The sequence below is a fragment of the Neophocaena asiaeorientalis genome, unplaced genomic scaffold (genome assembly GCF_003031525.2).
Source record: "Neophocaena asiaeorientalis asiaeorientalis breed wild unplaced genomic scaffold, Neophocaena_asiaeorientalis_V1.1 scaffold524, whole genome shotgun sequence".
Classification (NCBI taxonomy): domain Eukaryota; kingdom Metazoa; phylum Chordata; class Mammalia; order Artiodactyla; family Phocoenidae; genus Neophocaena; species Neophocaena asiaeorientalis.
Window position 1 is genome coordinate 1,558,423 of NW_020172144.1, and position 14,533 is coordinate 1,572,955.

Sequence of the window (14,533 nt, forward strand, 5' to 3'; positions counted from 1 at the left end):
AACTTCTCTAGGCGGGAAACACAAGAGAAGAAAAAGACCTGCAAAAACAAATGCAAAACAATTAAGAATATGGTAATAGGAACATACATATCAATAATTACCTTGAATGTAAATGGACTAAATGCTCCAACCAAAAGACCCAGAATGGCTGAATGGATACAAAAACAAGACCCATGTATTTGCTGTCTACAAGAGACCCACTTCAGACCTAGGAACACATACAGACTGAAAGTGAGGGGATGGAAAAAGATATTCCATGCAAATGAAAATTGAAAGAAAGCTGGAGTGGCAATACTCATATCAGATAAAATAATCTTTAAAATAAAGACTGTTACAAGAAACAGGGAAGGACACTACATAATGATCAAGGGATCAATCCAAGAAGAAGATATAACAATTATAAACATTTATGCACCCATCATAGGAACACCTCAATACATAAGGCAAATGCTAACAGCCATAAAAGGGGAAATCAACAGCAACACAATAATAGTGGGGACTTTAACACCCCACTTACACCAATGGACAGATCATCCAAACAAAATAAATAAGGAAACACAAGCTTTAAATGACACAATAGACCAGATAGATTTCATTGATATTTATAGGACGTTCCACCCCAAAGCAGCAGAATACACTTTCGTCTCAAGTGTATACGGAACATTCTCCAGGATAGATCACATCTTAGTTCACAAATCAAGCCTCGGTAAATTTATGACAATTGAAATTATATCAAGCATCCTTTACAAACACAACTCTATGAGATTAGAAATCAATTACAGTAAAAAACTGTAAAAAACATAAACACATGGAGGTTAAACATTACGCTACTAAATAACCAAGAAATCACTGAAGAAATCAAAGAGGAAATTTAAAAATACATAGAAACAAATGACAGTGAAAACACAATGACCCAAAACCTATGGAATTCAGCAAAAGCAGTTCTAAGAGGGAAGTTTATAGCAATTCAATCTCAACGCAGGAAACAAGAAAAATCTCAAATAAACAATCTAACCTTACACATAAAGCAACTAGAGAAAGAAGAAGAAGCACACACACAAAAAAACCCCCAAAGTTAGTAGAAGGAAAGAAATCATAAAGATCAGAGCAGAAATAAATGAAATAGAAATGAAGAAAACAATAGCAAAGATCAACAAAACTAAAAGTTGGTTCTTCGAGAAGAAAACAAAATTGATAAACCTAGCCAGACTCATCAAGAAAAAAGGGAGAGGATTCAAATCAATAAAATTAGAAATGAAAAAAGAGAAATTACAACTGACAGCACAGAAATACAAAGGACCATAAGAGACTACTACAGGCAACTATACGCGAAGAAAATGGACAACTGGAAGAAATGAACAAATTCTTAGAAAGGTACAAACTTTCAAGACCGAACCAGGAAGAAATAGGAAATATAAACAGACCAATCACAAATAGTGAAATTGAAACTGTAATTAAAAATCTTCCAACAAACAAAAATCCAGGACCAGATGGCTTCACAGGACAATTCTATCAAACATTTAGAGAAGAGCTAACACCTATCTTTCTGAAACTCTTCCAAAAGATTGAAGAGGGAGGAACACTCCCAAACTCATTCTATGAGGCCACCCTGATACCAAAACCAGATAAAGATGTCACAAAAAAAGAAAATTACAGACCAATATCACTGATGAACATGGATGCAAAAGTCCTCAACAAAATACTAGCAAACAGAATCCAACAACACATTAAAAATATCATACACCATGATCAAGTGGGATTTATCCCAGGGATGCAAGGATTCTTTAATATACACAAATCAATCAATGTGATACACCATATTAACAAATTAAAGAATTAAATGACTAATAATATAATTAAAGTTAATTTAAAAATTAAAGTTAATAATTAAATTATTGTCTCAATAGATGCAGGAAAAGCTTTTGACAAAATTCAACAACCATTTATGATAAAAACTCTCCAGAAAGTAGGCATAGAGGGAACCTACCTCAACATAAAAGGCCATATATGACAAAGCCACAACAAACATCATTCTCAATGGTAAAAAACTAAAACCATTTCCTCTAAGATCAGGAAAAAGACAAGGGTGCCCACTCTCACCACTATTATTCAACATAATTTTGGAAGTTCTAGCCATGGCAGTCAGAGAAGAAAAAGAAATAAAAGGAATCCAAATTGTAAAAAAAGAAGTAAAACTGTCACTGTTTGCAGATGACATGATAGTATACATAGAAAAATCCTAAAAATGCTACCAGAAAACTACTAGAGCTAATCAATGAATCTGGTAAAGTAGCAGGATACAAAATTAATGTACAGAAATCTCTTGAATTCCTACACACTAACAATGAAAAATCTGAAAGAGAAATTAAAGAAACAATCCCAGTTACCACTGCAACAAAAAGAATAAAATACCTAGGAATAAACCTACCTAAGGAGGCAAAAGACCTGTACTCAGAAAACTATGAAACACTGATGAAAGAAATCAAAGATGACACGAACGTATGGAGAGACATACCATGTTCTTGGATTGGAAGAATCAACATTGTGAAAATGACTATACCACCCAAAGCAATCTACAGATTCAATGCAATCCCTATCAAATTAGCAATGTCATTTTTCACAGAATTAGATCAAAAAATTTTACAATTTATATGGAAACACAGAAGACCCTGAATTAGCCAAAACAATTTTGAGAAAGAAAAACAGAGCTGGAGGAATCTGACTCCCTGACTTCAGACTCTACTACAAAGCTACAGTCATCAAAAGAGTATGGTACCGGTACAAAAACAGAAATATAGATCAATGGAACAAACAGAAAGCCCAGAGATAAACCCATGCACCTGTGGTCACATAAGCAACAACAAAGGAGGCAAGAATACACAATGGAAAAAAGACAGTCTCTTCAATAAGTGGTGCTGGGAAAACAGGACAGCTACATGTGAAAGAATGAAATTAGAACAATCCCTAACACCACACACAAAAATGAACTTAAAATGGATTAAAGACCTAAATGTAAGACTGGACACTATAAAACTCTTAGAAGAAAACATAGGCAAAAACCCTCTTTGACATAAATCATGGCAAGATCTTTTTTGACCCACCTCCTAGAGTAATGAAAATAAAAACAAAAATAAACAAATGGGACCTAATGAAACTTAAAAGCTTCTGCACAGCAAAGTAAACCATAAACAAGATGAAATGACAGCCCTCAGAATGGGAGAAATATTTGCAAAGGAAGCAATGGATAAAGGATTAATCTCAAAAATATACAAACAGCTCATGCAGCTCAATATCAAAAAAACAAACAACCCAATCAAAAAATGGGTGGAAGGTATAAATAGACATTTCTCCAAAGAAGACATACAGATGGCCAAGAGGCATGTGAAAAGATGCTCAACATCACTATTTACTAGAGAAATGCAAATCAAAACTATAATGAGGTACTGGTCACAATGTGCATCATCGAAAAATCTACAAACAGTAAATGCTGGAGAGGGTGTGGAGAAAAGGGAACCCTCTTGCACTGTTGGTGGGAATGTAAATTGATACAGCCACTATGGAGAACAGTATGGAGGTCCCTTAAAAAACTAAAAATAGAACTACCATATGACCCAGCAATCCCACTACTGGGCATATACCCTGAGAAAACTATAATTCAAAAAGTGTCCATACCACAATGTTCATTGCAGCACTGCTTACAATAGCCAGGACGTGGAAGCAACCTAAGTGTCCATTGACAGATGAATGGATAAAGAAGATGTGGTACATATATATAATGGACTATTACTCAGCCATAAAAAGAAACGAAATTGGGTCATTTGTAGAGATGTGGATGGACCTAGAGCCTGTCATACAGAGTGAAGTAAGGCAGAAAGAGAAAACCAAATATATATTAATGCATACATGTGGAATCTAGAAAAATGGTACAGATGAACCTATTTGCAGGGGAGGAATAGAGACGGAGACATAGAGAATGCACATGTGCACATGGGGGAGAAGAGGGGGTGGGATGAACTGGGAGATTTACATTGACATATATAAACTACTATGTGTAAAATAGATAGCTAGTGGGAACCTTCTGTATAGCACAGGGAGCTCAGCTCGGTGCTCTGTGATGACCTAGTTGGGTAGGATGGGTGGGAGGGAGGTCCAAGAAGGAGGGGATATATGTATACATATAGCTGATTCCCTTCGTCGTACAGCAGAAACTAACACAACATTGTAAAGCAATTATATTCCAATAAAAAATTCCTTATTATTATTATTATTGTTGACTAGAGAGGATTCAAAATCACTCTTTTTTTTTTTTAATTTTTTTTTTATTTTTTTATTTTTTTTATTTTTTATTTTTTTATTTTTTTTTTTATTTTTATTTTTTTTAACATCACTCTTATTTATTTGCATTCACATAGCTTTCCTGAAATGAAGAAAATGTAGTGGAATGCAAATAAATCTGCTAGAAATGGCCCTTTAATTGTTGATATTGTCATAGGAGTATATGATCTGAGACCCACTTATCTGGGAGTACTGTTATCATTAAGGTGGTAACTGGGGCTTTAATATATTTATTAATAAAAAACCTAATGTAAAAATCATATATGGTGGTCCCCTCTTATCCATGGGGGATATATTCCAAGACCCCCAGTGGATGGTTGAAACTGCAGATAGTACCAAATCAACCCTATATATACTGTTTTTTACTGTACATACATACCTATGATAAAATTTAACTTGTAAATTAAGCACAGTAAGAGATTAACAACAACAATAATAAAGTAAAATAATTATATCAATATAATCTTTTTTCTTTCCTTATTTAGTCAAAAACTTTCACGTTTTCACTTAAAGGAAACACTTAATTGCTTCTCTTTGGCATATCTGAATTGCCAGAATCACTGTTCTTGCACTTTGGGGGCTATTATTGAGTAAAATAAGGGTTACCTTCACACAAGCATTGTGTTATCACAAAAATAGATCTGATAACTGGGACAGGTACTAAGTAACTAATGGGTAGGATATGCCAGACAAAGGAATGATTCATGTCCCAGGTAGGAGGAGTGGGATGGCATGATAATTCATCATGCTACTCAGAACAACTGCAATTTAAAGCTTGTGAATTGTTTATTTCTGGAATTTCCCATTTAAATTTTTTGGACCACAGTTGACCATGGGTAACTGAAAGCAAAGAAGGTGTAACCATGGATAAGTGGGGAACTACTGTATCAGTTCGTAACATAATTTGCTATGAGATACATCTAAAAATTAATGATATATTGACAATAATTTTAAAATACCTCTTATAGTTACAACTCAACTATTTAAAACAGGTTAAGTTAAAACATCAAAAATAAGGCAAAATAAAATGTAACAGGGATAATTATTTAAGATTTACTAATTTATCATTAAAATCAACTTACTGGGCCCGTAACAATTGGTTTTATAATCTGAATACCAGGAGAAGAACAACGTAGTTCTGTCTTGGGTGATCTAGAATTTAAAAGCAATGGGAAAGGAGAAATAACTATAGATGCATATGAGATTCCCCTACTATTTTTTTTTCCCCTACTACTTTTTAAGCCTAGTTTACTTCTCTCCTATTTTCAAAGTGATTTTGTCTTTCTTTTCACATCTATTAATGAAAAGAAATTTACATTAAATCACAGCCTTGAATCTGAATGTCCACACTATATGAATGTTTTTTACGCATACATTGAGTTTCACAGCAAAAATCTTACCTTTTATTTTTTATAGAACAAGTTCCCGGCACACTCCACTCAGAAAATAATGTTCCTTCATACTCTAACTTAATCTGAAAAAGAAGGTAAAATAGCTCAAACAAAAATCTGCTCTAAAATTTTTTATCTCAGTGTTTAGATGTAGGGCTCAATTTTCTGAGTCATTATTTAAAGAGAGAATAACTAAAGTTCAATCCCTTTGAAATTGTACAAGTAAAGGAAAAATAACAATTTTTATGCGACACTTCAATAGTCTCCTCCCAACTATAAGATTTTTATTTTATTTTACTTCAAAAGTAATCTATTAAGTGTCTAGAAGGTGACACTTAAGGTGATACAATCATCATAAATTTCTTCATTTTCCTTATTTCTACTTTTTTTTCCTGCTTCCACATTCTTTCATTTATAAGCTCTTTCTTCCTGGAAGTATGCTCATACAATTTCTAACATTATCAGTCTTAGTCTCAACACTGGTCATCCTCTTCAGCCAGAGTTGGAGCCCAATTTCACCTCCTAATATTGTTACATAAAATTATGTACATATACATATGTATACAGTTTTATGTATATATACATATATAAATAGTTTCATTGGTTTTACTTGAATGGGGATTATAATACCAGCTATCTCATAGATTTGATGATATAGGATTAATGACAGTGTATAAGAAGATAAAAGAGAAAAGTTCACCAGAAGCTATGACACACCCTGTAGTATATAAAGCAAAATTTGATAGAATTAATTACTAGAAGATATTTTAAAAGTCACAAATATAGTGGTAGGCTTTAACACACTTTTTTCAAGCCATAGATTAAACCTGAAGAAAAGGTAGTTACGGTTGACCCTTGAACAACTCAGGGGTTAGGGGCACTGACACTCCACACAGTGGAAAATCTGCCTATAGTTTATAGTTAGCCTTTTATATATGCAGTTCTTCAGTATCAGTGGTTCCACATCCACAGGTTCAGTCAACCTTGGATTGTGTAGTACTTTAGTATTTACTATTGAAAAAAATCTTTGTATAAGTGGAACAGTTCAGCTCAAACCTATGTTGTTCAAGGGTCAACTCTGTGCATGTATGTGTGTGTATTTCTAAAATTAACCAATACAAATTATATTCTTTTCAATCTCACATAGAACATTTACCAAAATTGACCACATTTACAAAGGAAGTGTTAGCCAATCTCAAAGTATTATTATCACACATACTGTGCCTTTGATATTAATGAAATAAAATAATTAGAATTTCTCATAAAGTTAATCAGAAAAAATTTTAGGATATTTGTAATTTTTTTTAACATCTTTATTGGAGTATAATTGCTTTACAATGGTGTGTTGGTTTCTGCTTTATAACAAAGTGAATCAGTTATACATATGTCACTGGTAATTTGATAGGGATTGAATCAAATCTGTAGATTGCTTTGGGTAGTATGATCATTTCAACAATATAAATTCTTCCCATCCAAGAGCATGGGATATCTTTCCATTTCTTTGAATCATCGTCAATTAGCTTTACTAATGAGGTATCCATTGTGATTTCTCCTCTTTCGTTTCTTATTTTGTTTCCTTGGGTCTTCTCTCTTCATGGGGAGCCTGGCCAGAGTTTTTTCTATTTTGTTTACCCTTTGAAAGAACAAGCTCTTGGTTTTATTGATTTTTTTCTATTTTTTAATCTCTGTTTTATTTATTTCCTCTCTGATCTTTATTTTCTCCTTCCTTCTGCTGACTTTAGGTTTTGTTTGTTATTCTTTTTCTAATTCCCTTAGGTGGTGTGTTAGGTTGAGATTTTTCTTGTTTCTTAAAGAAGGCCTGCATCGCTATGAACTTCCCTCTAAGAACTGCTTTTTCTGCATCCCATAGATTTTGTATGGTGGTGTTTTCACTGTCATTTGCCTCAATTTATTTTTAAATTTCTTCTTTGATTTCACTGTTGACCCACTAGTCTTTTACTAGCAGGTTGTTTAGTCTCAATGTAATTTTTTTCTCATTTCTTTTTCTGAGGTTGATTTCTAGTTTTATGCCATTGTGGTCAGAAAAGATGCTTGAAACAATTTCTATACTTTTAAATTTGTTGAAGTTTATTTTCTGCCCTAGTATGTGGTCAATCCTAGAAAATGTTCCATGTGCACTTGAAAAGAATGTGTATTTTGCTTTTTTTGGATGTAATGTCCTGAAAATATCAATTAAGTCTAACTGTTGTATTATATCATTTAGGATCTCTGTTGCCTTGATTTTCTGTCTCAAAGATATGTCCACTGATGTGAGTGGGGTGTTAACATCTCCTACTTTATTGTATTCCTGTCAATTTCTCCCTTTGTCTGTTTGGTAGTGTGTATATGTCCATGCCACTCTCTCACTTCATCACAGCTTACCCTTCCTCCTCCCCATATCCTCAAGTCCATTCTCTAGTAGGTCTGTGTCTTTATTCCCATCTTTCTCCTAGGTTCTTCATGACCTTTTTTTTTTTCCCTTAGATTCAGTAGGGTGTTCTATAGGAGCTGTTCCACATGTAGATACATTTCTGATCTATTTGTGGAGAGGAAGATGATCTCTACGTCTTACTCTTCCACCAGCTTGAAGCTCCCCTCTGCCTGAGAAATTCTTCATCTCTCCTTCTACTCTAAATGATAATCTTGCTGGGCAGAGTATCCTAGGTTACAGATTTTTCCCTTTTAGGACTTTGAATATGCCTTGCCACTCCCTTCTGGCCCGCAACTTTTCTGTAGAGAAATCAGCTGATAGCCTTATGGGGGTTCCCTTGCAATTAACTCTTTGGTTTTATCTTGCTGCCTTTAGAATCCTCTTTTTAACTTTTGCCATTTTAATTATGTCTTGGTGTAGGTCTGTTTGGGTTCATCTTGTTCAGGACCCTCTGTGCTTCCTGTACCTGGATATCTGTTTCCTTCTTTAGGTTTGGGGAGTTTTCAGCCATAATTTCTTCAAATACATTTTCAATTCCCCTTTCTCTTTCTTCTCCTTCTGGGATCCCCATTACGCATAGATTGGCATGTTTTATATTATCCCATAGGTCTTTTATATTGCTCTCATTTTTTTTTCACTTGTTTTTCTGTCTGCTGTTCTGATTGTGTGATCTCCATTATTTTAATCTTCCAGATCATTTATTAGTTCCCTTGCATTATTCACTCTGCTATTCATTGCCTTTAGCTCAGATTTTGTCTTGGCAGATGAGTTCTCTAATTTTTCCTAGTTCCTTTCTATAGTTTCTGTTTTCTTTTTACAGTAACCTGCATATCTATCAACAGCCCTTCTTAATTCCTTCAGCATTTTCATTATCTCCTTTTTGAACTCAGTGTCTATTAGACTGAAGAGGGCCGTTTCATAGTTTGTTCTTTCAGGGGAATTCCCTTGATCTTTTAATTAGGAGTGGTTCCTCTGCTTCTTCATTTTACTTATATTTCTCTTGCTCTATGAATTTAGGAGAAACAATGTCCACTGTGGTCTTGGAGGGCTATTTTTATGTGGGAGCATCCCTTGTGTAGATTGTATGGGTTTAACATTTTTGGTGCAAGTGCTGTTTTGAGTTCAGATGCCTGCCGCCTCTTTTCTTGGTGTGTGCTGGCTGTTATCTCCTTGATAGGAGGTATGACTGGTGTTGTGGTGGACAGAGCCTGCACTGGATGTTGAGCAGGTTCTCGTCTTTGCTCTGTGGTTGTCACTGCCCTGTCAGGAGTAAGGTCTGCTCCTTAGTTTTAGGAGTAGAAGCCTCAGATCCATTTCTGAGCTGTGTTTCTGAACTGCAGTGCACAGTATGTGGGACTGGAGTGCTCTCACTGGGAGAGGAGCCACTGAATATTCATTCCTCTGCCAGAGCTGTTCACTGGTGAGTGTGCTCTGTTGTGTCACCTTTCACCCATTGTGCAGGCTCACAAAGTACACAGTTGTTGGCACTGCCGTCAGCCCCGTCTCTACTATGTGCATGCCGGCAATCAGCCCTCACGTCTCTCAGGCATTGTTTTCACAAGGCCACCAGCGCAGATCCACTGAAGTCAGGTGCCAGGACTGGAGTAGTCACACACCTGGACCTGCTGTGCAAGCTATTGAGGCAGCCCAGATCCTGATCTGGGTCAGCCCCCATGTGCCTGCACCCACAAAGCCCACAGCTGCTAAGGCCAGACCCGTCCCAGCCATGGGAGCACCCATTGTCTGCTCGAATGTCCTACAGGCACTGAATTTACAAAGCCGATGGCGGAGGTGTAAATCAGCGGCTCACAAAGCCACTGAGATTCCAGCCCTACCTCCTAAGTCACACAGCCCTGGGGCTCAACTATGATTTCAGCCCTGCCTCTGCATGTGGGCAACTCATTGGCCTGCTCCCGGAGCCTGCCAAGGTGGCACCTGGTGCCAGAGCCTGCTGAGGCGTGAGCTCACCAAGGTAGTGGCTGGGGCTTGAGAGCCTGCCCTGGCAGCGGCAAGGGAGTAAGAGTCTACTAGGCAGGAGCCTGCTGAGGTGGTGGATGGAGCATGCAGTCCTGGAGCCCATGGAGGTGGAGGCTGGTGCAAGGAGAAAGAGGTTGCTATGGCAGCCCCACTCCTCCCTTTGTGCACCACTTAATAATGGAGCTTTATTTCTACGGCAGGCTCGGGCTTCTTCTGCAAACAGCCCTGGTTGTGGCTATAATACACTCCAGCCCCTTCAGGCTGTCTCCTCCACACAGCCAACACCAGTCCTCTAAAACCTGAGTTTCAGCACTCAGTCCCCACCCATACCAGTGGATGCGTGTCTCAGGCTGGGGCATGCAGGGTAGTAGCACGACCATCTGTGCAGGCCTCTCTCTGTTCTGCCTGCTACAAACCAGTTGATGCACTCTCCTCTGAGCATGTGCAGCACCCTTTCTGTCCTGGCTCATCTCCCCACCAGGGAGGGGGCTTCCCAAGGTGCAGGAACCTTTCTTTTTTCACAGCTCCCTCCCAGGGTGCCAGTCCTGTCCCACTTCCTCTTTTGTTGTTCCTTTCATCCCACCTGGTTACGTGGAGATCTTTCTTGTCCTTTCAGGTTTTTGAGGTCTTCTGCTAGTGTTCAGTAGGTATTCTGTGAGAACTGTTCCACTGTAGATGTATTTTTGATGCATTTGTGGGAGGAGGTGATTTCCACATCCTTCTACTCTGCCATCTTTATTCCTCTCCCCAACCATTATCAGGTAAATTACTTATCTCCATTTCTTTAAGGTTTTTTTTTTTTCCCTGAGGTTTTATCTTATTCTTTTGTTTGGAACATATTCCTCTGTTATTTCATTTTCTTTGACTCTTTGTTGATTTCTACAGTAGATGAAACTACCATCTCTCCCAGCCTTGAAGGCATGGCCTTGTGTAGGAGATGAGCATATTGTTCAACCCTGCGCTAGCTCTTGGTTATCTCCCTTTGTGATTGTCCAAGCAGCCTATTTCATTTTTAATAGCTCCTAGTAGTTGAGGATGTGCCAAGACCTGTCAGTGTCCCAAAGGGGAGAATCTGTCAGCACCTAGATTCATGTTGATTAGCATCCAGATCCTCAGGCAGCAGCTTTGAAAGTGTGCAAATATATACTGTCCTGTGGGATTGCAAGCATATAAGCCCCACTGGCCACCAGAGGCAGGCAATCTGTGGTGATTCCTGGGCAGCAGTCACAAAAATCAGGGCTCCAGATGAGTGTACAAGCTCCTATCTCAGAAACACCAATGAACTGTAATGAGGCAGAGGGAGAACGCAAAAACAGTATCCAACAGTGTATGTTCCCTAAGAGCACCTTCATGTGTGCCAATCCTCATGCTGAAATTTCAGGAAAAGCAAAAAGGTGGGGAGGGACTTTTTAAAATGCTTTCCATCAAGAAGATTCATGGACTACTTAATCCCTGAAGTATTCTGCATACTCAATATTTTTTTTCTTTCTCTGAATATTACTTTCAAGCAAGCACAATACCACTGTTTTTATCATCTACTCTCTTGACTTTCCTCTAACTTCTGCTCTGATAATCAAACTCTAGCTCCTAATCTGCATTTCTGCAATTACGTAACTTTTTTGTTTTGGGGACCAATTATCAATTAGAAATGAAACATTTCTGTAACCTACATAAAAGTGATAAAGGAACAGTAGAAAAGAAAAAGGGTGATTTAAAAAAAAGACTAATAAAATGGTCAATCATATAACAAAGTTCTTCAAGAAAAAAAGATGAAGTACATAAACAAATAATATTAGAGAAATACAATAACTACAAATAGAAATTTAAGTGGTATGCAAAAGTTATAAAGAAATGGATAGCAATAAATTTTAAGAGAAATGCACATTTTAAAAGGAAATATAGTTTTAATAACCTAAGTGGGAAAAGAATTTGAAGAAGAAGAGACACATGTATATGTATAACTGAATCACAATTTGCTGTACACCTGAAACTAACATAACATTGTTAATCAACTCTACTCCAATATAAAATAAAAATTAAAAAAAGGAAATATAGTTTACATAGATTCTTTTTGCCTGGTTTTGAATAATGTAAATACAACAATATCTGTAAACAGAATATGAACGTAAACTGATAAAATTACTTTGTAAAATCTTTTGGCACCATCTACTAAAGCTGAACATATGCACATGCCTTATGACTTATCAATTCCACTCCTAGGTATACACCCAGCAGAAATACATACATATGTTAAGCAGAAAATAGGCATAAGAATGTTCATAGCAGCCCTAATCACAGTAGACTAAAAATGGAAAAAACTGATGGTTTATCTAGAGTAGAATAATATATATATTGTTGTATGTTAATTCAATGGAATATACAGAATTGAAACTCCAACTACATGAAACATGTTGCAGAGAGGATCAGTCAAATCTACCAATAGGAAAGAGGAAAGTCCAGAAATCAACACATCCATATATAAAACAAAGATGACACCAGAAAAAATAATAAGGAAACAATAAATCTTAAAATACATGCTGGTTCATTCTATGGAGAAAGTAATGTAAATGCCTACCTTATATTATATACAAGGTGGACTCCAGATATTACTTATGACCTTTATTTGAAAAGTAAAAATATAAATCATATAAAGGAAAATGTAGGATAAAAATCTTTGCAATGCAGGGTAGGCAAAATTTTTTCTTAAATTAAATTCAAAAAAAGTATAAACTGTAACATCAAATAAGGGATGGGATGGCTCAACAAAAGTCATCTTTTAAAAAAAAATAAAGTATCCATGGACAAAGTCAATGGTTAGATGAGTGGATGAGAGGCTATGAAATGATAACTAAAATATTTAAAATCAACATTTGACTAATACATAGAGTGGAACATAGACATTGCTCTGTAAATCAACAAGAAAAGGGTAGAAAATTAAGTGGAAAATGGGCAAAAATGAAAACGGAATTCACAGGAGAATCCTGCATAAATACAGCAAACGATGCTCAAAATCACTAGTCATCAGAGAATTGAAAATAACAACAGCAGTAAACTATTACTATGTAGAAATGAGATTGGTAAAAACAAATGGGAAATTCAATAATACCAAATTCTGGTGAAGATGTTCACTGGGTAAGAATATAAATTGTGATTGCCATTTTGGAAAAAATCTTGCAGAATGTAGTTAAGTTAGGTGTCTGTTTCCCTATGTCCTGCCAACCATAGCTGAAAAATTATTGCACAGATTCATAAAAGGACATGTAGAAGGGCATTCATCACAATGTTTTTCGTGGTGGTAGGAAGCCATTCATCCATCATGAGGGGGTGGAATAGATAAATAATATACACACACTAGTAATCAGGCGTCATTAAGAAGTGAACTAGACAGTGTTGAATTTAAAAAGTAATGTAGAGAAGGAAGTCTATAGCTTGGGTGACCATACATCCTGGTTTGTCTAGACAGTTCCAATTTATACCTATTGTCCCAGCATAACTGTTAATAGCACTATCTTTAATTCTCAATAGTTTAACAATATACTGCATGGTCATCCTGCCTATATCATAACACCGTTTTGTGAATGTTGAATCACAAAAACACTCAAAACAACACTACCTATTTTTGCTAAATACATATTTAAAAACATTTATTGGAGGGGGAATTTATATTAGGAAGATATATAGGATGAGGAAATAAAATAAAAATAAAAGAATGACACTGTGCTGTATGACTATGATTCACTTTGCTTTCTGCTGTGAAGTCAAAAAAATTAATAATTATAGTTTAAAAAATTAAATACTTACAGTACTTCTGGTACTAAAAATGTGGTAGTTTGGGCTATTACTGGAATACCTGCAGAGGAAAATGTCAAATATGAATACTAAAACTAATTTCTCCCCCAAATAAAAGGGATTCTATACTTGGTCAGAGCATGCCTGAGCTGCCATGAGCTTTACATTTCTGCCCAAGCACCTTCTTAGAAAGTATAGTCGGGGCTAAAACTGGGAATATCAGCAACATCTACCCATAACTCAAGGTGCACTCAAGGTTGCTCAGTATCTGAAGACACTATAGCAAGAAGTAAATACTTTTACATCTTGTTTTTGTTTTAGAATAAAAACTGTTGAAGAATATTGGCTCTAACTCCTTCACCTGTAAACTGAGTTAAAATAAAATGATAAAGATTGAAAATCAAAAAAACAGTATTCCTTATTTGAAGCACTGAAGTAAAGAGCAAATTTCTATGAGTCCTTGTTCATTATCATTTCTCACTATAATTCAGAGTACTTTAATTTCTGTCTATATGATTTATCTACTCTCCAATAAAAATATAATGTGAGTCACCTATGGAATTGAAAGTTTTCTAGTAGCCACATTAAAAAAGTGAGAAAAAACAAGTGA

The 14,533-nt window shown here is 36.0% G+C and overlaps 1 protein-coding gene across 1 annotated transcript in view; it reads right to left on the reverse strand.

Annotated features, from left to right (window-relative positions):
- CATSPERE (catsper channel auxiliary subunit epsilon) overlaps nt 1-14,533 on the reverse strand; it is a 238,213-nt gene that overhangs the window by 219,281 nt on the left and 4,399 nt on the right. The window contains exons 2-4 of the mRNA XM_024754501.1: nt 13,936-13,984; nt 5,736-5,809; nt 5,418-5,487 (exon numbers count right to left, since the gene is read on the reverse strand). Of these exons, the coding sequence (XP_024610269.1) occupies nt 5,418-5,487; nt 5,736-5,809; nt 13,936-13,984 (193 nt within the window). The remainder of the gene's footprint in view (nt 1-5,417; nt 5,488-5,735; nt 5,810-13,935; nt 13,985-14,533) is intronic.